This window comes from Anas acuta, chromosome 5 (genome assembly GCF_963932015.1).
Source record: "Anas acuta chromosome 5, bAnaAcu1.1, whole genome shotgun sequence".
Taxonomy (NCBI): domain Eukaryota; kingdom Metazoa; phylum Chordata; class Aves; order Anseriformes; family Anatidae; genus Anas; species Anas acuta.
Window position 1 is genome coordinate 30,000,703 of NC_088983.1, and position 25,276 is coordinate 30,025,978.

The window sequence follows — 25,276 nt, forward strand, 5'->3', positions numbered from 1 at the left end:
CCTGGGTGTGTCCCCTCGACGTGTCCCCATACACAGCCATGGCCCCATATCCTGGATGTGCCCCCCCAGTCCTGTCCCCTGGACGTGTCACTGTCCCCTAGACGTGTCCCCTGTCCCCATCCGTGCCCCCGAGACGTGTCCCCATCCCCAACCCTGTCCCCTGGACGTGTCCCCTGCCCCAGCCCTGTCCCCTGGACGTGTCCCCATACGCAGCCGTGGCCCCTTACCCTGAATGTACACCCCCAGCCCTGTCCCCTGGACATGTCCCTTACCCCCAGCCATGTCCCCACTGGTGTCACCCCTTCCCACCAACAATCTCCCACCGTGTCCTGGTCCCCAGCCACATCCCCTCGACGTGTCCCCATCCCCAGCCGTGTCCCCTGGACGTGTCCCATACACACAGCCCTGCCCCCTGGACGTGTCCCCTGTCCCCATCCGTGCCCCCCTGGACGTGTCCCCATCCCCAGCCGTGCCCCCCCCCCGGTTGTGCTGCCGCCCCCCCCTCGGTCCCGACGCCCTCGCTTCCCCCCCGCGTTCCCGCTCCACGTCGCGGGGCCACCCCCGGGCGCGGGTGGGGGCGGCTCCGCCTCGTCCCTGCCCCGGAGCGCCGCCGCCGTGCCCGTCAGCGGGGATTAGCGGGGCCGGGGGGCGGCGGGGCCGATGCGGGGCGGCGGCGGCCGGCGGGCACCATGAAGGACCGGCTGGAGCAGCTGCGGGCGGTGGGCGACCCGCGGGGACACGCGCCGGGGGGGGGGGACACGCGTGGGGAGCGGGGCGACACGCGTGGGGGGGGGACACGGGGGAGAGAGGGGGGCGTCCCCCGGACGGTGCGCGCTGCCCCCACGGTGGTGCACGGGGGGGAGAGGGGGGGATGAGTGGGGCTGAGCCCCCCGGTTCCCGAGGGGGTGCGGGGCACGAGTGGGGTCCCACGGCCCACGCTGCGTGGCGGGGGTCTGGGGGCGCCGCCCCTCCCCACGGCGCGCTGCCCCCCCCCGTGGGGCCGGGATTTAGCGGGGATTACGGAGCCAGCGCCCAGGATCAGGGGCTGGGGAGGGCGCGGGGGGATTAGCGATATTTTTACCCCAGCGGGGACAGCGCCGGGTGGGGGGGGTCGGGGGAGGGGTGAAGGCCTCCTTGGGGAGCCCCCAGTGCCGTAGGGCCCCGTACCGGGGTGCCCCGGGACCCTGCCCCGTCCCCTCACCGTGTACCCATTAATCCCCCCGGCCCACACCGATGGCACCCGGACACCCCCCTTCCCCTCCCCTCCCTGCTCAGGGTCCCCCATGTCCCCTCCCCACATCCCCGACCCGCCTCGGGGTGTCCCCAGGGTGTCCTGAGCACCCCCCGGTGCCCCCCCCCAGAAGCAGGATGCAGAGGACGATGCCGACGAGCTGGAGATCGCCGTGGACAACACGGCCTTCATGGACGAGTTCTTCGCCGAGGTGCTGGGGGGGTTGGGGGGGAGAGATGTGGGGTTGGGGAGGGGGCTGCCAACCTGACACCTCCCCCAAAAAAAAGATCGAGGAGACCCGGCAGAACATCGACAAGATCTCGGAGAACGTGGAGGAGGCCAAGAAGCTCTACAGCGTCATCCTCTCGGCACCCATCCCCGAGCAGAGTGAGTGGGGGGGCCCCGTGCCAAAAAAAAAAAAAAACAAACAGGGCCGGGGGTGCCCTCCCTGTGCCCTCCCCCAGGCGGCTCAGGCCCTGCTGTCCCTGCAGAGACCAAAGACGAGCTGGAGCAGCTCACGGCCGACATCAAGAAGATGGCCAACAGTGTGCGCAACAAGCTGAAGAGTGAGCGGCCGCGGCCCCGGCACGGGGAGGGGTCCCCGGGGGGGCGTGCGGTGCCCTGATGGATGTGGGGGGGTCTCGCTGCTGGCAGGCATGGAGAGGAACATCGAGCAGGACGAGGAGCGCTCCTCCGCCGACCTGCGCATACGCAAGTCCCAGGTGAGGCCCGGTGGCACCGTCCCTGTCCCCCGGGGGTGGGATGTCACCCCCCGGGCGCTGGGGACGCGCCTTGCCTGGGTGGCCCCGGATCCACGTCTCTGGTTCCTGTCCCCGCTGCCCGGGGGCGTCCCCGGCCTCGTGGCCCTGTCCGTGGTGCTGGTCCTTGCAGCTGGGACATGCTGTGGGCAGGGTGTCCCCGTCCCAATGTCCCCGTCCCTGCCCCTACTTCTTGTTCCCTGTGGCTGGGAGGCACCGTGCCCAAGGCGTCCCCATCTCCACGCCCCCCTCCCAGTGCCCCCACTCCCATCCCTTGGGGTGGGACACACCACCCCCGGGGTGTCCCCATCCTGATGTCCCCATCCCGATGTCCCCATCCTGATGTCCCGCCCGCAGCACTCAGTCCTGTCTCGGAAGTTCGTCGACGTGATGACCAAGTACAACGAGGCACAGGTCGACTTCCGAGAGCGCAGCAAGGGCCGGATCCAGCGCCAGCTGGAGATCAGTGCGTGCCCCTTCCCCTACCTCCCCCCCCCCAAAAAAAACGGGCGGGGCCTCTCCCACATGCCCCGCCCCCTTTTTTGGTGGCCCGGGCACAGCCTGTGGTGGCCCTGACCCCGCGCAGCCGGCAAGAACACGACGGACGAGGAGCTGGAGGAGATGCTGGAGAGCGGGAACCCCGCCATCTTCACCTCGGGGGTGAGCCCGGGGGGGCATGGAGGGACACGGGGGGGACACAGGGGGGCTGGGCCTGTCCCCCCCCATTGATCCCGTCCCCAAAATTTCCCCGCAGATCGTGGACTCGCAGATCTCGAAGCAGGCGCTGAGCGAGATCGAGGGGCGGCACAAGGACATCGTGCGGCTGGAGAGCAGCATCAAGGAGCTGCACGACATGTTCGTCGACATCGCCATGCTGGTGGAGAACCAGGCACGGCACGGGGGGGCCGGGGGGGCACCGGGGACATGGGTGGGACATGGGACAGGACGGGGACGGGCAGGGACCCCCGCGTGAGTCCCCGGGGAGGGGGCAGCATCCCTATTCCTCCCGGGAGCGCGCCCCGTGCCCCCAGCCATGCGAGGAGCCGCGCTGTGCTTCCCACCCCCCTTTTTTCTGCTGCCCCCCCTCCCCGCAGGGAGCCATGATCGACCGCATCGAGAACAACATGGACCAGTCCGTGGGCTTCGTGGAGCGCGCCGTGGCCGACACCAAGAAGGCCGTGAAGTACCAGAGCGAGGCCAGGAGGGTGAGACGGAGCGGCGGCCACGGCGCCCTCCCCGCCTCGCTCCCGGACCCCCCTCCCACCCCCTCGCCCCCCTCCCCGTGACACTCAGCGCCGCTCTCTCCCCCCCCACGCAGAAGAAGATCATGATCATGATCTGCTGCATCATCCTCGCCATCATCCTGGCCGCCAGCATCGGGAGCATCTTCGCCTGAGAGGCCCCGCACGCTGCCTGCAGGTGACAGGGGTGGTGGCAGCCCTCCCCGGGTGGGGACACGGCGCCGGGATGGGGGCAGCCACCTCCCCTGCTGCCCCCCCCCCCAGCAGGTGGCTTCCCCCTCCTGCCCGGATGATCCTGCCCGCGGCTCCAGCCCTGGGACCCGCCTGCCAAGCCCCACGGACGCCGCCCCGCCGCAGCCCGGAGGACTGCAGGTCACCTGCCCTGCTCCCGCTCCCTCCCGCCGCAGGGCTCAGCCCCGCGCGGCGGCAGGAGGAGGCTGTGCTCTCCTCTCCTCTCGCTTGGAGCTCGCCCGCGGCCATCCCTCCGCGTCGCCACTCTTCAGACGTGCCGCACCCGCACCGGGCCCCTCCTTCTGAATAAAGGCATCGCCCACGCCCTGCCCCGGGGTGCTGTCTGGGGTCACACGTCAGCCACCTCCTGCTGTCCCATCCCCACGCGCGAGCCTCCAGGAGCCATAGCAGCCTACGTATGTTCTCAAAAAAGGTTTTATTCCCGCTGCCTACACCCTGTGCCTCAGGAAGTGCTTGCCCCAGTAGCGTCCCTTCAGCTCCAGGTCGTGGGGGCTGAGGTACTTGCGCATGCCCAGCATGTTGGCAGCCACCACGCGCTCGAAGGTCCAGGGGTTCTGGTTGTTGAGCCTCCTCTCCTCCTCCTCCCGCCGCATCTCCTGCAGGCTGCGGCGGCTGACGGGGACGGCGGGGAAGGGCAGCTTCCTGGCCACCTGCGCCAGGAAGGGCTCCACCTCCTCGAACTCGCAGCGCCCGCCCACCTCCACCACCAGCCGCCCGCTCTTCACCGCCGTCACGTAGTGGTCGATGGGGCCCTTGCCGCCCCCCATGCGGTGCCCCAGGCTCTTCTTCGTCACCGCCTTGCGGGGGGCGGGCACGCGCCAGATGGCGAACATGGTTTTGGGGTCCATGCAGCGCCCGATGGTCAGCCGGATCATCTCAAAGTGCCCCCAGTGCAGGTAGCCGCCCCCCAGCGCCTGCGGGAGGGCGCACGCTGAGGGGCAGCCGCGGGGGGCTGCGTCACACCGGTGCCCCCGCCTTCCCCCCACGCTGGGGGGCAGCAGCCTCGTGGTGACGTCCCCCGGCTGCCGGCCCTGTTGCTCACCAGGATCCCGTACTGCCCCTGTGTCAGCTCGGTGGCCTCCCGGGAGGGTCCTCGGATGTCCCGCAGCCGCCGTGGCTCCCGCCGCACCTTGGGCACGGCCGGCACCTTCTCCATGAACTTCAGCTTCGGCCTCTCGGGCAGCGTCACCCCTACGGGGACAGGGGGCTCACCGCCACACCCGGCACCGGGCACCGGGCCCTGCCCCCACCCCCCGCCCCCCGCCAGCCCTTACCGCTGTAATCCGGGGGCATCGCCCAGCTCCTGAGGGCCGCGCGGGGAGCGGTGCCGGCGGCACCTGCGGGCACAGCGGGGTCACGGCGGGCACCGGGGGGGGGCCGCGTGTACCGGCAGCCCCGGGAGGGCCCCGCCCGGCCCCCCACAGCCTCCCCCCGACCCCCACAGTCCCCCCTGGCCCCCTCCGGTTCCCCGCGGCTCTCCCCAGCCCCCTCCGGTTCCCCCCCGGCCTCCCCCGGTCCCTCCCGGTACCCTCCGGTGCCCCCCCGGCCCCCCCCCAGTCACCTCCTGCCCCCCCCAGCCCTTCCCAGCCCCCCCCCCCCGGCCCCTCTCGGCCCCTCTCGGTCCCTCCGGCCCCTCCCGGTCCTCTCCGGTCACTCCCCAGTCCCCCCAGGTGCCCCCCGGTGCCCCCCGTTCCCCCCGACCTCCCCCGGCCGCCGCGGGCCGCGCCAGCCGCCACCACCCCATGTCCGGAAGTGCCCCTCAGGGCGCCGCCATCCGGGTCCGTCCCCCTGAGCCGCCCGGCGGGGCGCACTTCCGCCGCTCCGTCCCCTTTCCCTGCTCGGCGAGCCCCGGCACTTAGGTTCCGGCAGCGCTCGGTTCCCCTCCTTGGGGTTCCTCCCCCCCCACCCTCTTCCACCTCCTCCCCCCGAGCGGAACGGGGGAATGGGGGTTATGGTCATCTACAGCACTTCTTCTCTGCCGCTCCTTCTCGGTCACTCTCGTCCCCCATGCTGTGGGGTCCCACCCACGGGATGCAGTCCTTGACGAACTGATGCTTCGTGGGCTTCCCACAGGCAGCAGAGCCCCCGGCACAGCCTCCTCCTGCACCCCGCTCCCCCGAGGGGCCCCGTCCCCGTCCCGCTGCCCCCACCGAGGGGAGAGAGACCGCGAGGCGCAGCCATAAGGGGACGCGGAGAGAGCTGTGCTGCAAATGGCTCTTTATTGACGCCGCGGTGCTGCTTGGTGGCATCAGTATTTGCTGAAGACGGCCTTGATGTGCTCCCCGTCCTGCGGCTTGTAGGTGCCGACCCCTGTGGGGGGAGCACGGGCGTGAGGCCAAGCCGCTGGGCTCCTCCCCGGCACGGCCCCCCGCCGGGCACCCCCCCGGCTGCTGCCCACCTTCCTGCAGCGAGTCGGTGCCGCTGAAGAACTCCCAGAAGGTTCTGTCCTTCTCGCTGCCCGCCAGCCCGTGGATGGACACCACCATGGGGCCCCACGACGTCGCCTTCGTCTCGAAGCTGCGGGCGAGGCCGGGCGGTGGGATCGGGGCCGGAGGTGGGGGGGGTGCTTGCAGCAGCGCCCGCCGCCCCCAGCGCTCACCTGAATTCCTTGGGATCGGCTTTTTCGGCTTCCTGCAGCACAGCCAGCAGCGTGGAGCCGGCCGGGACGCTCACGGTGATGGAGAATTCGAAGGGCTTTCCCTTCAGGGTGTTGGTGATGGTGTAGTGCACCGTGATCGGGGGCCCTGGGGGGCAGAGGGGTGGGCTGGGGGCTGCAGCAGAGCCACAGCATCACCCCGCGGGGCTGGGGGGGGGGCGGTACCTTCCTGAGCTGTCGTGGCCTGGCTTGGGGACAGGGGCAGCTGCGGGATGGTGACGGCGACGACGCTGCAGTCCAGGCTGGCAGCGTCAAGGTAGGGTTTGTGCACCAGGGCTGGCACCGCTTGGGCTACAGCCATGGGCTGCTGCAGCTGGTGGCTGTAGACGGCAGAGAAAGCCTGGGCACAGTCCCACTGCCGTGGGGCGTAGAACTTGCTGGCGGTTTCCAGCACCTGCATGGCCAGCGACGTGCTGTAGATGTTCCCGATCACGCCCTCCCCTTCCTCCTGCTTGTCGAGGAAGCCCTTGGACACCTCCTCCAGCGCCTCTTGTAGCAGGCCCCGTGTGTCAGGGAGCTCCGTGCGGTCGTACACGCACTCCAGCGCCAGCGCCATCATGGCCTGGGTGTCTGCACGGCGCCGGTGTCACCGCCCGCTCGGCGGGGACGGAGCCACCGGGAGCAGGGGGCTGGGGGGACCCTTACCCACGTCGATCTGGCTGCCGGAGCTCAGCAGCTGCTTGGCCAGGAGGATGGCGTCCTGTTCGTAGTCCCCCGTCCTCGCCAAGCACAGCGCCAGCACGTCCAGCCCCACGCTGTACAGAGTGGTGAGCGGGACGCCGTCCTTCTCTGCAAGCAGCGGGGTGCCGTGAGCCCACGGAGGGGCGGCACGGGGCGGGGAGCGGGGTCCCTGCGCCGCCCCCTGCCCTCCTCAGCCCCCGTACCCAGTCTGGCCACCTCCTTGCGGGTTTTCTGGTCCAGGACTTGGCTCAGGTTGACGCTAAGCCCCTGTGACTCGACGTGCTGGGGGTCGCGGCAGGAGGAGAGGAGGGCGAGGGTGTACAGGGCCACTTGGCCCGAGGACATGTCTGTGGGGACAGAAAGCAGCCGGGGCGTGCGGGGTGCCCAAAGCAGGGACCCTGACCCCAGAGGGGCCGAGCAGCCACCGGCAGGGGGAAAACAGCCGGCCCCACAGCTCCGGTGCCAGCGGGGGTGGCAGGGTGCAGGGCTGCCCCCCGAGCCCCCCCCTACCTTTATGTGCTCTGTTCACTGCGTCCTCCTCAATCTCCTTGAGCAGCTGCTGCCGGGCGTTGCTGCCGGTGGCCCCGGCCAGGTTGAAGGCCAGCAGCACGCTGGGGTTCGGCACCTCGGACTCTGCCACCGATTTCTCCAGGATCTGCAGCATCCGGGTGAGCTCCTGGGGCGGGATGTCTGGGGCGAGAGGGAGCAGGGGCTCGCTGGGACGTTGCCCGAGACCTCGTGCCCTCCGCCAGCGTCCCCGGGGACAGGTCTGGCACTCACCACAGCCCTGGGGAGCCGTGCCTGCCGCCCCGCTGCCCAGCAGGGCCAGCAGCACCCCGATGCTGAGAGCTGCGCTGAGCATCCTGCCGTCCTCAGGGCCAGCAGTCCGCGCCGTGCCTGTCCCTCGCCGCGCCCTCTCTCTTTTTAAGCTGTCTCCAATGGAGAGGGGGGGACCTTCTGCGCCCTCCCGCTGTCCTGGCACCACCAAGCACCTAGTGGCTTATCTGCGTGCTTGGCACGGGCACCCAAGGGTGCTTCAAGGATACCAGCTGGCCTGTGGTGCGGCAGGATGGGGCTGGGCTGGGCTGGACGGGGCTGGGACCAGCTCAACAGGTTTGGGCTGAGCCCAGCTGGCACTGGGACCGTGCCTGGCACCGACACCGTGCCTGGCACCGACACTGACACCGTGCCTGGCACCAGCCCTACCTGATATGCCCGTGCCATGACCCCTTGCCCCCTCAAACTGGCCCCAAAATGACCCTTCCAGTGCATGCAGATCTCCCTCTGCCACCCAGGGAGAAAAGCTGGGATGTGGCCGGGTGTCGCCAAGTTGGGATGGGGATGTCGCTGGGATGGGGACAGGGAGGGGACCAGGGGGAGGACGGGGAGCGGGGGCAGGGGCAGGAGTGGGGCCAGAGGCAGGCAGTGATGGGGTGCAGCTGGGTGCAGGGGGCGGCGGGGACCGCCCGCCCTCCCATTGGGGCAGCCGGCATCGGGCCAGGTGTAAAAGCCCCCAGGGCCCCCCCCCACCCACCCTCTCTCTTCTCTGCTGTGATGGAGACCCAAGGTGGCTCCTGCTCCTCCTCCTGACCACAGCCGGGCATGGATGCCCTGGGTAAGAGGCGAGGGGGTGCCCCTGGGCACGGTGGCTGTGCCCACGTTTATTTTTCTCCCCCTGCAGGGTGGGTTTGTGTTAAGGGCTGCAGCTGGGGGGCTGCGTTGTGGAGCGAGGGAAGCCTCAGCAGGAGCCCCGCATCCCCTCCTCCTCCTAGGAGAGGCTCTGGGGCATCACAGCTCCGCGGGGATCCCTTCTCTGGCTGTAAATGGGGGGGTCTCCTGGTCCTTCTGCTGTGCCCCCCCCAGTTCATTCCCTGTCCCATCCCAGTCCAGGTGCGCTGTGGCAGCGGGCGGCTCTCGGTGGTGGTGCCGGCCGGGCTGCTGGGGGCTGGAGCCTTCAGGGAGCTGCGGCTGGGCTCTGGCTGCAGTGTGACCGGTGCTGATGGGGACAGGTACTGGCTGGAGCACCCCCTCACGGCCTGCGGGACCGTCCTGCAGGTGAGGGCATGGGAATGGTACCTCCGTGTGTCCCCAGTGGAGGCGTTTGGGGTGTCTGGAGGATTTGTGCCCCCACGGGAGGGCTGGGAGCTGTGGGAAGGGAGTCGTGGGAAGGGAGTCGTGCCAGGTGAGCGCATTGGCTCCTCGACCTGCAGGGGAGCTCCCTGAGGAGCGGATCCAGCAGAACCTGGAGGGCTGGGGTGCTTGTGCCTGGGTGGAGACACTGTTTGGGATTTGGGGTGGGCGCAGCAGGGCGGGTAAAGCTTTGCTCCCCCCAAAAATGGGTGCTGGGAGCAGGGAGGGGACACCGCACTGAGCCTGCTGACACCTCTGGCCCTGCATCTTGTGGTTCCCGCAGCTCCTCCCGGACACCATCCGCTACACCAACCTCCTCCGCTACCGCCCGCTGGCTGCGGGGCCCCGCGGCTCGCCCCGCTCCCTTCTCCGTCCCCGTGGAGTGCCGCTACCCCAGGTGAGCACAGCGCCCTGCCTGCCCCAGGAGCCCTGCTCCAGGTGTGCAGCCTGCCCCGCTGCAGGGTGCTGCCTTGCAGGAGGGGCAGCGCTTCCTCGGGGGCTGTGCAGCCCACCTGGATCCCTTCGGCTCCACCGTCGCCCACCGGAGACGCCTGCGCTTCGCCCTGGACGCGTACGACCGTGAGTGCTGCAGCCCCAGGACCCTGTGGCACCCGGGGGGGGGGTGGCAGCAGGCACCCACATCCGCCTGTCCCCAGGGTCCTGGACCTCCCGCCTGCCCCTGCCCACCTTCGTGCTGGGCGAGCTGATCAACATCCAGGCGTCGGTGGCTGCCGAACGCGCCTGCCCCTCCGGGTCTTCGTGGATGAGTGCGTGGCCAGCCCTGGCACAGCATCGCCGGTGTCCGTACCAGCTCATTGGGGATGGCGGGTGAGTTTGGGGATGGATGGGGGTGTGCGTAGCGCCGTGCCCATGCTGGGGAGGCAGCTGTGCCCACTTTGTCCCCTCCGTGTCCCCCCCAGGTGCCTGCTGGATGGGCGGCTGGGCCGCTCGCGGTTCCTCCCGCAGCGCAGGGACGGAGCGCTGCGCTTCCAGCTGGACTCCTTCCTCTTCCCCAACGCCTCCAGCCCCCAGGTGCGTGCCGGGGGTGCGGGGATGGATGGCGGGGTCCCATGTGGGGCAGTTCTGGCAGGAGGATGCCTGTCCCCACAGATCTTCCTCCGCTGTCACCTGCGGGCAGCGGTGGCAGGGGCCGGTGGCAGCAAGGCCTGCTCCTACGACCCCTCAGCAGCCGCCTGGCGCTCCCCGGACGGTGCCGACTGCTCCTGCTGCGGCTCCCCGGGTGGCTGCAGGGGCCGACGGCGGCGGCAGGATGGTGGCACAGGTAAGAGCTGGGAGTATGGGATGGTGCTGGCGCCGTGAGCGCAGCGCTGCCCACGGCATCTCCCTGCAGGACTGCTGGGTGCAGCCAGCCTCCGCCTGCGGCTGCTCTCGGCATCGCCCGGCGCACCCACGGCACCGCATGGCACAGCCCCGTCCAGCCGCCCCTCTGCCCCAGTGCTGCGCGGGGACCAGAGGGACTCAGGTGAGTGCAGGGAGCCTGCTGTGGGGTGCGGGGGTCCCCCCTGTGCCCCCTCACCTCCTGGCTTGTCCCCGCAGGGCCAGCGCTCCCCGTTCCTGCCACCACGCTGGTGATGGTGGCCATGGGCTCCATCCTCGCCGCCGTGGGCGCGCTGGGCTGCTACTGCTCCGCGCGGCGCTACTGCAGCCGGCGCCAGGCGGTGGCACCAGGGGAGCCCCGTGCCGTGGCCATGGCCCCTACAGGTGCTGAGGGTGCCCAGGCTCCTCCAGGGGACCCTGCTGCTGTGTGAGCCTGCCTGCTTTGGAAATAAAGGTGGAACGGAGATGGATTGCTGCGGGGTGTCTTGGGGGTGTCCCTGGGTGCTGGGGCTTGTTCTGGTGTCCCCAAACATCCTGTTGGGCACCCCATGCTGCCCGCTGTGCCAGGGGCTCGCACTTCTCTTTGCTTCCCTCTGTGCTGTCCAAAAATGCACCCAAAGAGGAAGCATCCCTTGTCTGGGGTGCTCCAGCCCGTGCCAGGGGCAGAGAGGGGGCTTCTGGTGGGGAAGGGGTGAGTTTTGGGTTGTGTCCCCATCAGGGGATGCGCTTTGGGGGGCTGCTGTTGCTCAACAGCAAGGTGAGGGCTGCCGGGCCAAGGAATGCGGGATGTTTAATTAGCGAGTGGCTCTGTTTGCTCCCCTACAGCCCAGCCCTCAGCTCCTGCTCCTGGCAGGGTGGCCCCGGAGAGGGATCAAAACAGCGGGAGCCCAAGGGCGAGGCCATACGGTGGCCCTGGGCCAGGGGCCAGGAGCTGGCACTGGGATGTACTGGGACGTACTGGTGCTCGTGACCGGCTGGGTCAACACAGCTGCTGTGGGGGGCACTGGGGGGGGGATTTGGGGTGATGCCAACTATGCCCTGCCTCCGGGGGCTTTTCCAGCAACCGGGGGCAGAGCTGGCACCCACGGGGGGCTGTGGTGCGGGGGTTCGGGGGGCTCCAGCTGGGCTGGGGGTGCAGGGGGGCTGCTCCTGCTCCAGCCCCCCCCCCCCCGGCAGCACTGGCTGGGGGGGGCTCGGCTCTGCGCGGTGCCCAGGGGAGGAGACGTTCCTGCGCCTAATGGCCCTTGATGGAGCCTTCTTCCAGGAACTCGCTGCAGGGCTTTTTATTTTTTATTTTTTTTCCCCTCTCTCCCTTTTGAGTTGTAAACAGCGCGATGGGGGCTGCGATGCGGGGAGGGCGGGGGGGTCCCGGCTTTATCGTGCCCATCACAGCCCACGCGTGGGTAGGGTGGGAGGGGGAACCGGGGGGGCACTCGGGCGCTGGGTACCCCTCCGGTAGGAGGGTCCGGGCACCGGGACGCCCCCCCCTCTTGCCAGACCCCCCCCACACCCCCGGGGGCCGCCCCTGACATCACGGGGCGGCTCCAATCGGCGCCCGTCGGTGCGGGGAGGGGGGGGAGGACGGACGGGGAGGGGGGGGCACGGGGATTCGGGGGGTGTAGATGGAGGCGGGGGGGCTCCGGTGGCCGCTCTGCCCCTGCCGCCTCCATGCAGGGGATGGGGACGCTGCGGCTGGGGAGCCGCGCCGTCATGTACACGGCAGAGACCCTCCCCAAGGGCAAGAACCGGGTGATGGGGGTGAGTTGGAACCGGGGGGGGGGGCTGCGCTGCTCGCCCCCTTCCTTCTCCCCTCCCTATCCTCGCTGCGCCTCCCCAATTCCCCTCCCTTAACATCCCCGGGGGGCTGTGTCCCTGTGGGGGCTGCCAGACCCCGAGTGTGTGTGTGGGGGGGGGGGGCACGGGGACATCCCCCCCAGCACCGAGGAGTCAATTTGGGGTGGGGGTGAGGTGTGTGCGCTCTTTGCCTGCCCCCCCCCCATGCCTTGCACTGCCCCGTGCGGGGTCTGTGGGTTCCGGACCCCCTCCCCTCTTATGGGGTTTGAGCTCCACCATGGGGCTGAAGCCAATTTCTGCCCCCACCCCGAGCTGTGGGGCTGCCCCAGGGGAGGGGGGGGGGATACAGCCCTTACCCCCCCGCCCTGCTCAGACCATCCAGATCATGACGGGCTTCATGCACATCGGCTTCGGGATCGTCCTGACCACGCTCACCAACGTCTACACCTCGGTCTTCGTCATCGGCGAGATCCCCTTCCTGGGCGGCGTGTCCGTGCGTAGCGCGGGGAGGGGGCTGCCTGCTGTGCCCCCCCCCCATCTGGGGACCGGGATGGGGTCGGGGGGCATGCCTGTGCTGTGGGGGTGTTGTGTGGGGCTGGGGGGGCGGCAGCTGACTGCCCCCTCTCTCCCGGTGCAGTTCATCATCTCGGGCTGCCTCTCCATCGGGGCAGAGAAGAGCCCCACGGAGTGCGCGGTGAGTGTGCCCCCAGCCCCGATTTTGGGGAAGGAGGAGGGGGGGGAGCGGCACGAGCATGGGCGAACCCCGCTGGGGCGAAGCCGTGTCCCCGTTTGGAAGCGGTGCTGAGGCTATTTCTGTAAATGAGCTATTTGAGGGAAGGATGATGGGCAAGGGGAAAGAAAAAAAGCACCCGGCTGGGCTGGGAACCAGCTCTTTTTGCTGTGTCAGCAGAGCCGCTGGGGGGCTCGGGGGGTGCTGGGGTCCCGGTGCCAGCGCTGGGAGATCTGGGGGTGGCTCGGGATGATGCTGGGGGTGGCTCAGAGCCGTTACCCGGGGCTGTGGGCTTGGGGTGGAGGGGCTCGCCGCCAGCCCCAAAGCCTCCCCGCACCCTCAGGTGAAAGGCAGCCAGGCCATGAACGTCATCAGCGCCATCTTCGCGCTGCTGGGCATCGTCGCCTTCATCGTTGACCTCAACCTCAACGGGCTGTACCGCTCCGGCTTCGACTACTACAGCTACCTCGTCCTGGTAAGCCGGGGTGTGCCTCAATTCCCCCACCTGGGTGCCATTCAGCCTTTTGGGAACCCTCTCCCTCTCTTCGTTCCTGAGCCATGGGGCTCTTTCCCGGCCCCCTTGGGGAGCCCAGGGCTGGTGCTGCCCACCCGGTGGGGTCAGGCAGCCTGGAAGTGCCCGGTTCCATCTGTGCACCATGAAAGTGGCAAGGCGAAGGGCACAGGGCAAAACCTTGGTGCCCACGAAGGCTCAGCTGCCGTGTTTGGGACCTGGGGGAGATGGGGAGGGGAAAACCCTTGGCCCTGACATGCGGGGTGGGGTCTGCCCTGCTGAGCCTGGGTTCTGCTGATGGTGCTTTCCCCACCCTGGAGCTCGCAGGGAACGGCATCTCCATCGTGCTGCTCATCTTCACCATCCTGGAGTTCTGCATTGCCGTGGCCACCGCCAATTTCTGGTGCCGGGCAACCCGCCTGAGCTCCAACGAGGTAAGGGGGGCGAAGCGTGGGGGTTCAACCCCTGCAGGGCTGAGCGCTGACCCTTTTCTCTCCCTCCCCAGGCCATGCTGATCGTGCCCAGCGCCACACGGCCAGACTTGGCCGTGCCACCGGCGGAGCTGCCGCAGCCACCCAGCTACACTGAGGTGACCGAGGGGCCCGCAGAGGGGGTCCCCAGCCCCCTCAGGTGCTGGGGGTCCCCCCCTTACCCTTGAGTGGCATCCATCTCCCTGTGCTTCTCTATTTTGCAGCTGGTCGCCCCTGAAGTGTAGTCAGGCCCTGAGGATGTCCCTGAGAGTGGCACCGGGTCCCCTGGTGCCCCCGAAGCCACCTGCAGCTGGTGCATCCCCCTCTTGGGGGGCTGGGGCGTGCTGGTAGCCCCCAGCCCCACCGCTGAGCTTGCCCCCCTCCCTCCTGCCTGCTGGTGACTCTCGGTTCATCCCTGCCCCTGGCTCACCCTTATGGGGGGCTGCTCTGGGGGCTCTGCGCTTTGTGGGGTGGGCCGGGCATTGGGGCTGGGGGCCTGGACCCCCTGAGGGCAGCGGTGCCGCTGCTATCTTGGAGGCTGTGCAGCAGCCGGGCTCGTATTGCTCCGGCTTTGTTGTGTCTTGGAAATAAATGCTGAGGCTGGGCCAGGCTCTGCTTCTTTTTGGGGGGTGTTTTTCAGCCCTGGGGCTGCCCCGTGGCAGCTGCTGGCCGTCAGGTGAGGAGCCGGAGCCGTGCCACAGCTCAGGAGCGGTTTTGGGTCGAGTTCTGTATTTTCCTTTTTGTTTCAGCAACCCCTCCCCGTGCTCACACCGCTCAGCCAGAACCTCATGGATTATTCACTTGCTGTCAGTTATTTCTGTTCCCAGCTCTGAAAAAATAATGAGCCGGTTCGGGAGGAAAAGCCCCAGAGAAGGGAGGCAGCGCGGAAGGGGAGGCTCTCACCGCTCGCGCTGCGGTCACAGTGCATTAAACTCTGGCTCCTCCTGAGGCACGAACCCCTCTGTCCACACAGCTCCGTGCCGGCGTTTTTGGGAACCCGTGGCCACCACCCTCACCTTGTCCCATGGGGTCCCCATACACCCCCCCTGTGCTGGGCTGAGCTCTCTGGGCATTGACACAGCAACACCACGGGGCTCCTGAATCTTTACACTTGCAGCTTTTTGGGCAGGAATACGTGTTTTAAGGCTCTTCTGGGGATTTTGCAGACTTAAAAACCCCTGGGGAGGGAGGTGGGGGAAGGTTGTGGGGTTGGGACAGCGAGCAGCAGGTTCCAGGGGGCTGGGTACGCAGGGGATCCGTGTCCACGTGCACGGGGCAGGAGCTGCTCTTTGGGGTGCCCTTGCTTTTTAGGCCCAGGGGGGTCCCTGCAGTCTAGGTTAGCAGTGGGGGGAGTCTGAGGGGTCTGTCCGGGGCCAATGTGAGCACGGGGAGCGCGGAGCAGCACGTGTCTGCTGTGAAAGCAGTGGGGCTGCTCTGTCTTCCCAGGGACAGGCGGAGATAAAAGCCAGCTCTTCTGTTAGCTGGAGCCTGCCCCAGAAAACGTGGCTTTCTCATTAAGGAGCCGGTGCCGTAACGGCCCTGCCAGAAACACGAGCTTGGAAGAGAAGGCAAATATCGACTATCGGTATTTTTATGGGGATATAAAGTCTTTCACAGGAAGCAGAAACTTTCTGTGCAAAGCAATTACCCTCACGCTCTGTTTCCCTTGGAAGAGGCAGGGATTTGGCTTGGAAGGAGGCTGGCCGAGGCGCTGGCTCGGCGTGGGGGGGCTCCCCAGCACCCGCGCCCCCCAGGCTGCGTCCCTGCGCTCCCCCCGGGAGCCTGGGGGGAGGCGGGGGAAGGATTTCCAGCTGTCGGGAGAGCAAATCCCGGCTTTAACGACGTCGCCGTGTACCAGCGGCGAGGCAGATGGGGGCTGACGGCTGCGGCGCCCAGGGCTTGCCACCTCCCCGCATCTGCTCAGCCAGGCGCTCCGAGGCTTCACCTCCTCTGGCAGCGGTTTCCAAAATAAATTGTAACATCCTAGCTTGGGCCCCTGCCATCCCCAGCTGGACCTGGCTTTATTTAGAAAGGGAAGAGCGCTTTCTCCACGGCTCCCCCCCGCCCCCCCTTCAGAAACGGGGTTTTAAGGCACTTAAGCGAGTCCTGCTGCTGGGCCGAGTGTGGTCACGGCTGTTTCCGGCCGAAAGGCTGAAACTCCAGGAATGCTTTAGGAGCCTGAAAACGTGGATTTGGGAGGAAATCCACCGTAGCGGGCGGTTTCGGCTGGGAACACGAGCCGCTGCTCCCGGTGGAGGACACCATGCCTGCTCCAAGGCTAACAGCGGGATCTGGGCATTTCCACGGGGGCTGTGCCGTGCCCTCCCGGGTGCCGCCACGGCGGGCGTGCGGCCAGCACGAGCGCATCGGCGTCGGTGTCACCTCCCCACCGGCACAAACCGAGCACTCGGAGCTGTCAGGAGCACAGCCAGCGGGGCTGCAACTCCTCCGTCCCCGTGTTTCTCCTGGAAAGCTGCAGCTCGAGGCGAGACGCAGCCCAGCTCACTGTGGGGAGCTTCCAGACCCGGGCATCTTCGCTGGCAGGCACAGAAACCTTTGGAAATGTCCCCAGAAAAAAAGAAAGCCCTGTGGGGCTGTGTGGCAGAGCAGCCTTGCCCTGGGGTCTCCGCAAACCCAGCAGTGAGTTGTGGAGCTGCCGGTCCCTCCGTGCCCGTGGGGGCACCACGAGGTGGCTGCCCAGACACCGGTGTCCCCGTCTCCCTTGATCCCCGTGGGCTCCCAGCCCAGTGCTGCCTTCGGCCGCCCGAGGAAGCTGAGCGAGACCAGAGCAAGTGTCCCAGCTCCCTCTAGGGCCAAAGCAAAGAAAAAGGCACATCAGAAAGCTGCCCCAAACACCGCCTGCTGCAGCCGTGCTGCGGAGAGCCCCGGAGGGAGCGCTGAGGCTGGAGATTGTGCAGATTCCCACATCTGGGCGTGTGCCCGGTGGCTGTGCTCAGCTCAGGTGTATTTCACCACGGCCCGGCAGCTTGAAACACCACAAAATGGCCTTGGGAAGTGCTCCCACGCATCCCACTGCCCCCCAAACCTTGCCCGTGCCTGTCACAGGGGGCAGGACCCAGCCGGGGGGCTGTGGCCGTGCTTTGCCTGCAGGCGAAGGTGAGGAAACAGGGTGGGGGCCCGCTTTCTGCTCGTCCCACGGGTGCTGATTTGCCAGCAGCAGGGTCCCCACCACCCCGGCTGCTCCTCCAGGCGGGGAGGAAGCGGCTGTTTTCTGGCAGAGCCAGAAGCCGGTGGCCCGAGGAGGGAGGAAGGGGCCCCCCAGCTGCCCCCCGGGAGTTCTCGCCATGTGCAGTGGCTGCGTTCCCAGGCTGAGCTCTCATTTCCTAGCGGAAACAACCGCATCCCCTCTCCCTTTGGAAGGGGAGCGAGCCCCCCAGCTCGCGCCTGCGGGTGGGCTGCTGTCAGCGGGGACAGGCCCGCGGGGTCAGGGCAGCCGGGAGGGAAGGAGAACCCTGAAACACACCAAAGGGCAGCAGGGGAGCTCCCTGAGCGCCTCCGCGGACTGACAGGGTTTGCGATGTCTGCACCGAGCCCTGTTTCACTCCCTTTTCCCCCCGGGAGGAAAGCACCGGGGCTGGACACCTCACAGCAGCTGTAAGGAGCTGCCCGAGGAGCCAAATACTTGGGATGGGCGACTGGCAGCCTTAGGTATTTGTGCAGCCCCGGGGCAGGCAGACGGGGCTCTGGCAGGCAGCTGATTACAGGGCTGATGAGCCGAGGGCCTGTGGGCAGGAGGCAGCCTGGGCAGGGCTTGGAGCACGCCGAGCCCCGCGCGGGGGTGCCCACCTCGGGCTCACACGTGTGTGGGTTTCGCAGCCTCTGTCCCTCCTGTTGGCAAAGCCCCCTCATTGAGCAAGAGGGGCCTGACGGGATTTCCATGAACAAACTTCCTGCGGGGAGCAAAGGGCAGCGGGGCCGCGCTCCCCAGCCAGCTTCTGCTCCTGCAAACCCGCAGGGGGACTGGGACCGCTGGCAGGAGCAGTGAGGCGAGCCTGGAGCGAGGTGTGGGGCAGGGCTGTACCACGGGGTGTCCCCAGGACCCCATCCTACAGCCTCCCCAGCCCTGCTCTGCCCGCAGGCCATGGCAGCCACGGTGACGGACTCCGGCGGCGTGAGGATCATCACGGAGGTCATCCCGGCCACGGACCCGCGTGCGGCCCAGCTGGCCTCCAGCTCCGTGCCGCCTGCGCCCACCGTGTCCTCGTTCCAAGTCAAGGGTTTCAGAAAATCGCAGCCCAAACTGCTGGGGGTGAGACCGCGGTGTCCCGGGGACAAAGCCCCTCTGTGCCATGCCGGTGGCAGCAGGATAGGGGTGGGACAGGGCTGACGGCGATGCCCATCCTCGCCAACACAGTGCCTGGGCATCCCTCTCCCTTGTCCTTTCCCAGACCATCCACATCGTCACCGGCATCATTCACTTCTGCTTCGGGATCATCCTGACTGCGGCGGAGCACAGGGACTTTTCCCTCCCCGTGGCCAGCGGGATCCTCTTCTGGCTCGGGGTCCTGGTAAGCAGGGCACGCCGGGGTTCAGCCCCTCACCACCTGAGAGATCCCAGGGGATCTGCTGCTAGGGGCAGATCCCCGGGTCACCAGGGTCTCCTCGTACGCCCTCATCTCACACCCACAGCCCCCTGGGGATGGAGGGCTCGTGAGGGCAGACCCAAACACCAGTGGGGCTCCAGGATGGCGTGGCCATGCTGCTGACCCTCTCCTTCATCTCTTTCCCGAGCAGCTCCTGGTCTCAGGTTCTCTCCTAGTGGAAAGTGACAAAAGAGAGAACATCCTGCTGGTAAGAGCTTTGCGTTGCTTCTGCCACCCCTGCCTACCCCAGCAGCCCCTAGGACCCCCGCGGGCGTGCACCGAGGGCTCATCCCACCCCTGGAGGTGCCCAGCTCCGCGCACCGAGCAGCGTGTGGCCGAGCCTTCAGCCTTCAGGGCATCTAGGAGGCCTGGCCACGCTGCGCTCGGATGATGGAGGAGAAGCGTCACAAAGGGTGGCGCTGCTCGAAGCGGCTTCTCCCGCGGCTTTGTCCCCTCGCTGGCTCTCCAGGCAGGGCAGGCATCCGAGTGCCAGCCGCACGGTGCCACTGAGTGCCGGCGGCCGGCGCGCTGCGACCCGTTGCAGGTGAAGGCCTGCTGCGTCCTCAACGCCGGGGTCATCCTCAGCACGCTGGCGGCCACCCTCATCCACGCCACGGCCATCACCCGCAGCGTCCCCGGCTGCACCGGCAGCCCGCTGCTGCAGCTGCGGCGGGAGTGGTGCTTCAACCCCAACACCAAGGTACAGCTGGGGGGCACGGAGGGGGGCCCCGGGAGCTGCCGGTGGGCGAGCTGCCAGCCCCGGGGGTCCCGCTGCCGGCAGGCGCTGAGCAACGGGCTGGACGCCGTGGCGGTGCTCTTCTGCCTGCTTGAGTTCTGCACGGCGGTGGCGGCGCTGGCCTTCGGCTGCTCGGCCGTGAGGAGCCACAGCTACACACGCATGGTGAGTGGCGCCACAAGGCCCCCGTGCCCCCTGTGCCCCCCACGGCCTGGGCACGGCCTGGACACGGCCTCCTCCGCCTCTGCCCCACAGGCGCTGTAACGGGACCGGGCACGGGCCCACGGAGCGGGACTGGGCCCCACAGACCAGGCCCAGGCCCCATGGAGCAGGCCCAGGCCCCACAGACCAGGCCCAGGCCCCACGGAGCAGGCCCAGGCCCAGGCCCCACGGAGCAGGCCCAGGCCCCGAAGCCTCAGCAGAAACCCCACAGGACCCCCAATAAACGCCCCCCCCACCCCCAGCCGCCGCCTCGCGTCTCTCCGTGCCCGCGGGGGGGGCGAGCACCGGGACGGTGGTGGTGGTGTTGGGGGGGGGGGGGGTGAAGCCGCTGCCCGGCACAAACATGGCGGCCGCTGCCCGGCACTAAGATGGCGGCGCGGCGGGAGGGGGGCGGTGTTGGGGTGAGGGGGGGCGCTCTGCCCGGCACCAAGATGGCGGCGGGAGGGCGGAAGGCGGCGTCATCGCGGAAGCAGGGCGCGCAGTGACGCCATCAGGCAGCGCCGCCGGGAAGGCGCCGCGTGGAGGATGGAGCGGGACGGGGCGGCGGCGGCGGCGGCGGGGCCCGGGGGGGAGGCCCCGAGCTCGGCCCCAGCGCCCGGCCCGGCCCCGCGGCGCCGCAAGGCCGCCAAGAAGCGGCAGGAGGCGGCGGGGCCCGCGATCCCCCGGGGCAGGCCCAAATCGGGGCGGGTGTGGAAGGAGCCGGGCAGGAAGAGGTGCGGGGGCCGCGCCGGGGGCACCGGGCTGGGGGGGGGGGGGGGGGGGGGGTCAGGGCCCGGCTGTCCCCGCCCGGCCCCGCCGCCCGCACGGCCCCGTGTCCCCGGCAGGTTCTCGCTGATGGTCCGGGACAAGCCCCTGCGCGCCTCGTGGGAGCGCAAGCTGCAGGAGCGGCAGGAGAGGAGGCAGGTCCGGGAGCTGGCGCGGCAGCTGCAGGAGGCCAAGCAGCGGCAGCGAGAGGTAACGGGGCTGCGGGGGGGCACTGATAATGAGACCTCGTGGGAACAAGGAACACCCGCGCTGCGTGAGGTGTGAGGGGGCAGGGTGGGGGCTGCAGGGCTGGTCTTGGTGCTTCGCCCACAGGAGAAGAAGCGGCGGCGGGAGGAGAACCTGAAGCGGCGCCTGGAGAACGAGAGGAAGGCGGAAATTGTCCAAGTGGTGAGTGCGGTGGGAAGAGGCCTGGGAGCTGGGGGTGCTGGGGTGAAGGTTGTTGCCTCTGCCCTGCCGCGGGAGCTGGAGGAGCCCGGAGAGGTTCCCAGGAGCATTAGGCTAAGCTGCAGTGCCTTGCCACCTGCCTGACGGCTGCCTCTGCCCCTCAGATCCGGAACCCGACGAAGCTCAAGCGGGCGAAGAAGAAGCAGCTGCGGCGGGTGGAGAAGCGGGACACGCTGGCCGCGCTGCAGAAGGCGCCCGTGCAGCACAAAGCAGCCACCAAGTGAGGCCAGGGCACCAGGCGGCCGGGGCTCTGCAGGTCCCGCGCCTTTCTGGGGCCTCGGTGACGGACAGACAGCAGGACAGAGCTGGGGGGGTCACTCAGGGCTGTGACCTGCAGGATCCAGCTGCTGCATCCCCCTGCCTTGTGAAGCCCCAGGGTGTTGCTGGTGCCTGGGGATGGACGGAGAACTGCTTCAGCTGCCCAAATTTGCCTTTTCTGTATAAAAACAAAGAGGAACTGCTTTGGGCTCGCCTCCAGTGGCTCAAGGGAAGGCTGGCACCTCTCTGCTGGTCTCCCTCTGTCTTCCCAGGCTTACAGAGAACCACAACCTCTTGTTCCCCAAGGCTCCCCTTCCTCCAGGAGGGGGTCTTCCCCCCACAAGAACAAACACTGGGGTGGGGGCACCCCTGCTGTGCTGCAGAAGTTGGAGAGGGACCACATGGGGCAGTGCAGCCTCCTGCTGCCTCTCTCAGGGCGTTGGGGTGGGCTGGGAGACAGCAGGGAGGGGGGAGGAAGGAAGGGGCTTGGGGCTGGAAATCCACGTGTACCTCTTCAGGTTTAGGTTTGGTTTTCTTGCCCTATCATAGGACCATAGAATATCCCGAGTTGGAAGGGACCCGTAAGGATCATTGAGTCCAACTCCTGCCACCACACAGGTCTGCCCAAAATCTTAGACCATGTGACAAAAAAAAAAAAAAAGTTTAGACCACAGGGCTGCTCCCTCCAGCTTTCACTTATGCTGATGATGTTGTAGCTGTGGGACTGGGCCAAGACTTCTAGCTGGTCCATTTTATTCCTCATACTGCGTGCGTTTGTGTAGAAGCACTTCAAATGCACCTCCCTACTCACAGCACCTTGTGCAGCCGACCAAAGGACCTCACTGGCACACAGTCCCTCTGATTATAGCGCGCCACCCCTTAGCTTATCACTGGTGTGCCTGGTTTTATCCTCTTCAGCTCTAGTTTAAAGCCCTATCTACCAGCCCTGCCACCTCCTGAGCCCAAATCCTTACCCCTCTCTGAGAGAGGCACATCCCACCTGGTGTAGACCTTCCCGGGATGGAAAAACCCCAAATTCTGTCAGTTGCACCAGTCCCAAAGCCACGTGTTAACGTGGTGGGCCCGCTTGGCAGCATCGGCTGCCTTGCCTTAGGCACCCTCTCCAACTGAAGTAGCTTTCATCTACTTAATTGCTCTGACTGTTGTGTTCCAGAGCTTCACGCCTGTTAGATAAGGACAGATGGGGAGGGGAGGTGAGCAGGAACCTGCCTCCATTCCCCCCCCTCCGTGGCCTGGTGGGATGAGGGGGTGAGACTGCTGCAGGAGAGCGGCGAGGGGCCCTGCCTGTGCTGTTTGCTGCGCTCCTGGTTGCAATAAATCTGTTCCTGCTCCTGCCTGCGCCTTCTGCCCGTGCTGAGCCGAACCGCTGCGGCTGGGCGGAGCGCTGGGGGGGTAAGCCAAAAGCTCCCCCAAAGCAGAGGGAGGGGAATTGCGCAGCGCCCATGGAGGGGGAGCACGGGGAGGGGTGAAGGACCCTCCAGGAGCCGTGGGGCGCGGCGGAGCCGAGGGTCACCGTCCGGGCGGGCAGCGCTCCCACTGCTTCCTGGGTTAATGATTCACGAGGCTGCGCGGGGCAGGGTGGGTGGCGGGCACTGCCTCTCCCAGCCGCCTGCCCCAGCGCAGCCTTTGCTCGTGCATGGTAAGAGGGGGCTCGGAGCCCGTCCCTGTGGTTTTGGGGCTCGCGAGTGGCTTCCCAGCCGTGCCGTGTGGGTGAGCGCAGCTCCTCGTCCCTGGGCAGGGCTGTGCGGAGCTCCCGGCTCTGCCGTGTCCTGGCCGGGCTGAGCAGAGGCTGCGTGGAGCTGGGGGGCTGGGACCCCGACCCCAAAGCTCACCCGCAGCCCCTCTGCCTCGTGCGGTGCCGGGGACGAGGGGTCGAGGTGAGCAGAGGGGACACCGGGGGTGACGCACGGCGCCTCTGCCCCCAGGTCCACCATGGTGGAGGTGACGGTGACGCCGCAGTCCTCGCTGGCCGACCGGGCGGTGCAGGTGGTGGTGCGGGGGCTGTCCCCCTCGCAGCTGGTCACCCTGCGGGCCTGGCTGACGGACGAGCACGGCGAGCGCTTCCAAGCCCGCGCCTTCTACCGCGCCGACGAGGCGGGCGAGGTGGACGCCGCCAGGCACGCCGCCCTGGGGGGCAACTACGCCGGCGTCTGGCCCATGGGGCTCTTCTGGTTCCTGCAGCCCGACAACCTCTTCCGACGGCTGGTGAAGCGCGACGTGGCGGGCAGCCCCTTCCTCGTCCACCTGGAGGTCTTTGAGGGGCTGTGCCTGGTGACGGGGCCGCAGGACAAGCTGCTGGCCGCCTGCACGGCCGAGCGGTGGTACGTGGGCCCCGGCGTGCAGCGGGTGCCCATCCGGGAGGGCCGGGTCCGGGGGGCCCTGCTGCTGCCTCCAGGTGAGCACGGGGGCACCCCCAGACCCAAAGGGTCTCCGGGCCCCCATCCCGGTGGCTCGAAGCTGGAGAAGAGCTTGTGGGGGGTCCCTCCTCGGTGTCACCCCCGTGGTGATGGGTCCCGTGCTGCCCCGCAGGGCCAGGTCCCTTCCCGGCGGTGATTGACCTGTTTGGGGGCGCGGGTGGACTCATTGAGTTCCGTGCCGGGCTGCTGGCCAGCCGGGGCTTCGCAGTGCTGGCGCTGGCCTTCTTCGCCTACGATGACCTGCCCCGCACCCTCACCCAGCTGGACCTGGAGTACTTCGAGGAGGCGGCCAACCTGCTCCTCCAGCACCCCAAGGTGAGTGCTGCGGGGCGGCGGGCGGCCCCTGTGAGTGGGGACGTCCCGGGGACTGGGGGTGTCCCCTCCAACGAGGCTGTCCCGTGGGCAGGGATGGCTTCCTTGTGCTTGGAGATGTCTGGGTGGCTCCGGTGAGCTGGTGCCCAGGGACATCCTGGCTCTGGGGACATGCTGGTGGCCAGGGGACAGTGTGGTGACATCCCACGGGGCGAGTGGTGCCACCAGGTGCTCCCTCTCCTCTCCCATTGTAGGTGCGAGGTCCGGGCCTGGGCGTCATCGGCGTGTCCAAAGGGGCTGAGGTGGCCCTGGCCATGGCCACCTTCCTCCCGCAAGTGGTGGCCACGGTGTGGATCAACGGCACGGCCTTCCTGCACGGCAACCCGCTGAGCTACAAGGGCCTCCGCATCCCCCCCATCCCCTACTACACCGAGCGCATGCTCTTCACCGAGCTGGGCGCCATGGACAACTCGGCCATCTTCGCCGACCCGCGGGACCCCGCCTGCAGCGCCTCGGCCATCCCGGTGGAGAAGATCCAGGGGAAGGTCCTCTTCGTGGTGGGGGAGGACGACCGCAGCTTCAACAGCAAGCTCTTCGCCCAGCTGGCCACGGCGCGCATGCGGCAGGACGCCTACCGCCTGCTGTCCTACCCGGGGGCCGGCCACCTCATCGAGCCCCCCGGCTCGCCCCTCTGCAGCGTCTCCGTCCTGCGGGGCAGCCCCCGGCCCGTGGTGTGGGGAGGGGAGTCCCAGGCCCACGCCAAGGCGCAGGAGCACTCGTGGCAGGAGATCGTCCAGTTCCTGGAGCTGCACCTGGGCCCCGCCGCCTCCATCAAGCTGTGAGCCCCGCAATAAAAGCGCCCCGGGCACCGACCCTGGGCCTGTGCGCTCCTGCAGCTGCTGACCGAGCACTGCGCTGCTGCTCGTTAAGGTTTAATGAGGCTGATAGCAGGGCACCCGTGCCTCAGCCCTTTGTCCTGGGCGTGGGTGCGCTGAGCTGGTGGGAGCTCGGGCCTGTTGGAAAGGGATTTTTCCCCAGGCGACGCTCAGGAAGCCGTCTGGTGGACAGCAGAAAGGGGCAGGGGCGTCCGCTGCTCTGTGCCCACAAAAAAACCCAAAGCCTTCTCAAAAAAAGGTGAAAACCAAGCGTGCTTCCAGCCTGCTTTGTGGGGCTGGCTGTCTTTATCCCCCTGCAAGGGGGAATGATGCCCCGTGGGTGCCCGGCTCCTGCAGCTGGGACCTGGGGGCTGAGCACCAGGAGAGAGCGGTGGCTCCGGGGCTCCTTGTGGTGCAGGACAGTGGCTGCCAGAAGCAGAGCTCAAACCCCAGCATCGTAGCTGGCAGCAAAGAGCTGGAGCAGGGCTGGGACAGGTCTGGAGCTGGCTGTAACCCCAAAGCGGGTGGCGGTGTCGGGGTGATGGAGTTTAAGCTCCAGTAAGGGCAGGACCCAGAAGGGAAACTTGGACGGGGGCCTGGGAGGGGAGCGTGCAGAGGGAACCCACGAAACGCTGCCGTCAGCAGCGACCCGAGGGGAGCAAGGTCCTTCCCTGCACTGCGGGGCCGAGCAGCCCTGCCCGTGCCCCTCAGCCTGGGCAAAACCCAATGTTTGTGCCCCATCCATCACTTGGTCACACCACGGGTCCTGCCCCGGGCACCCCAGCGCCACGAGGCTCGGCAGGGCCAGCGGTGCCACGCAGGCACAGGGG

The 25,276-nt window shown here is 68.2% G+C and overlaps 8 protein-coding genes across 13 annotated transcripts; 6 read left to right on the forward strand and 2 right to left on the reverse strand.

Annotated features, from left to right (window-relative positions):
- The first annotated feature begins 459 nt into the window (after nt 1-459).
- Nucleotides 460-3,785, forward strand: STX3 (syntaxin 3). Of its 2 annotated transcripts, none has more exons than XM_068683606.1 (11): nt 460-719; nt 1,362-1,442; nt 1,519-1,618; nt 1,723-1,797; nt 1,886-1,953; nt 2,347-2,455; nt 2,576-2,649; nt 2,744-2,878; nt 3,084-3,194; nt 3,308-3,408; nt 3,495-3,785. In XM_068683606.1, the coding sequence occupies exons 1-10, from the start codon at nt 690-692 to the stop codon at nt 3,383-3,385; spliced, it is 861 nt and encodes a 286-aa protein (XP_068539707.1). In that variant the 5' UTR covers nt 460-689; the 3' UTR covers nt 3,386-3,408; nt 3,495-3,785. The 2 variants fall into 2 exon arrangements, with proteins under 2 accessions (XP_068539707.1, XP_068539706.1); XM_068683605.1 differs by having other exon boundaries at nt 462-719; nt 3,498-3,785.
- A 93-nt stretch (nt 3,786-3,878) lies between these two features.
- On the reverse strand, nt 3,879-5,280 carry MRPL16 (mitochondrial ribosomal protein L16). The gene is made up of 4 exons (XM_068683607.1): nt 5,184-5,280; nt 4,757-4,819; nt 4,525-4,673; nt 3,879-4,396 (listed from the first exon to the last, which is right to left on the reverse strand). Exons 1-4 carry the CDS (start codon nt 5,224-5,226, stop codon nt 3,911-3,913), a joined length of 741 nt encoding a protein of 246 aa, XP_068539708.1. The 5' UTR covers nt 5,227-5,280; the 3' UTR covers nt 3,879-3,910.
- Nucleotides 5,281-5,682: 402 nt separating this feature from the next.
- On the reverse strand, nt 5,683-7,831 carry CBLIF (cobalamin binding intrinsic factor). Its single transcript, XM_068683608.1, has 8 exons — nt 7,600-7,831; nt 7,330-7,509; nt 7,023-7,166; nt 6,784-6,927; nt 6,304-6,708; nt 6,082-6,226; nt 5,881-5,999; nt 5,683-5,792 (listed from the first exon to the last, which is right to left on the reverse strand). Exons 1-8 carry the CDS (start codon nt 7,679-7,681, stop codon nt 5,731-5,733), a joined length of 1,281 nt encoding a protein of 426 aa, XP_068539709.1. The 5' UTR covers nt 7,682-7,831; the 3' UTR covers nt 5,683-5,730.
- A 590-nt stretch (nt 7,832-8,421) lies between these two features.
- Nucleotides 8,422-10,923, forward strand: LOC137857560 (zona pellucida sperm-binding protein 3-like). The gene is given in 13 exon segments (XM_068684226.1): nt 8,422-8,434; nt 8,501-8,874; nt 9,233-9,283; nt 9,285-9,346; nt 9,426-9,463; nt 9,466-9,528; nt 9,606-9,683; nt 9,686-9,753; nt 9,755-9,777; nt 9,870-9,981; nt 10,060-10,231; nt 10,301-10,432; nt 10,507-10,923. Coding segments are annotated over 13 exon segments (1,398 nt in total). The 3' UTR covers nt 10,719-10,923.
- Nucleotides 10,924-11,448: 525 nt separating this feature from the next.
- On the forward strand, nt 11,449-14,411 carry LOC137857305 (membrane-spanning 4-domains subfamily A member 12-like). 3 transcript variants are annotated; one of them, XM_068683612.1, is made up of 7 exons: nt 11,707-12,045; nt 12,455-12,574; nt 12,719-12,775; nt 13,155-13,286; nt 13,643-13,756; nt 13,828-13,911; nt 14,017-14,411. In XM_068683612.1, exons 1-7 carry the CDS (start codon nt 11,956-11,958, stop codon nt 14,035-14,037), a joined length of 618 nt encoding a protein of 205 aa, XP_068539713.1. In that variant the 5' UTR covers nt 11,707-11,955; the 3' UTR covers nt 14,038-14,411. The 3 variants fall into 3 exon arrangements, with proteins under 3 accessions (XP_068539712.1, XP_068539710.1, XP_068539713.1); XM_068683609.1 differs by having other exon boundaries at nt 11,696-12,045; nt 12,455-12,775; XM_068683611.1 differs by lacking the exon at nt 14,017-14,411 and having other exon boundaries at nt 11,449-12,045; nt 12,455-12,775; nt 13,650-13,756; nt 13,828-13,859.
- Nucleotides 14,412-17,659: 3,248 nt separating this feature from the next.
- On the forward strand, nt 17,660-19,595 carry LOC137858051 (membrane-spanning 4-domains subfamily A member 15-like). Of its 2 annotated transcripts, XM_068685443.1 has the most exons (7): nt 17,660-17,815; nt 17,892-18,062; nt 18,202-18,321; nt 18,545-18,604; nt 18,941-19,096; nt 19,178-19,297; nt 19,388-19,595. In XM_068685443.1, exons 2-7 carry the CDS (start codon nt 17,895-17,897, stop codon nt 19,394-19,396), a joined length of 633 nt encoding a protein of 210 aa, XP_068541544.1. In that variant the 5' UTR covers nt 17,660-17,815; nt 17,892-17,894; the 3' UTR covers nt 19,397-19,595. The 2 variants fall into 2 exon arrangements, with proteins under 2 accessions (XP_068541544.1, XP_068541545.1); XM_068685444.1 differs by having other exon boundaries at nt 17,695-18,062; nt 18,548-18,604.
- A 238-nt stretch (nt 19,596-19,833) lies between these two features.
- Nucleotides 19,834-21,024, forward strand: CCDC86 (coiled-coil domain containing 86). Its single transcript, XM_068685445.1, has 4 exons — nt 19,834-20,067; nt 20,179-20,308; nt 20,432-20,506; nt 20,668-21,024. The coding sequence occupies exons 1-4, from the start codon at nt 19,880-19,882 to the stop codon at nt 20,785-20,787; spliced, it is 513 nt and encodes a 170-aa protein (XP_068541546.1). The 5' UTR covers nt 19,834-19,879; the 3' UTR covers nt 20,788-21,024.
- A 1,303-nt stretch (nt 21,025-22,327) lies between these two features.
- Nucleotides 22,328-24,466, forward strand: LOC137858050 (acyl-coenzyme A amino acid N-acyltransferase 2-like). 2 transcript variants are annotated; one of them, XM_068685442.1, is made up of 4 exons: nt 22,328-22,481; nt 22,768-23,237; nt 23,372-23,574; nt 23,826-24,466. In XM_068685442.1, exons 2-4 carry the CDS (start codon nt 22,775-22,777, stop codon nt 24,411-24,413), a joined length of 1,254 nt encoding a protein of 417 aa, XP_068541543.1. In that variant the 5' UTR covers nt 22,328-22,481; nt 22,768-22,774; the 3' UTR covers nt 24,414-24,466. The 2 variants fall into 2 exon arrangements, with proteins under 2 accessions (XP_068541543.1, XP_068541542.1); XM_068685441.1 differs by having other exon boundaries at nt 22,403-22,552.
- Nucleotides 24,467-25,276: the final 810 nt, after the last annotated feature.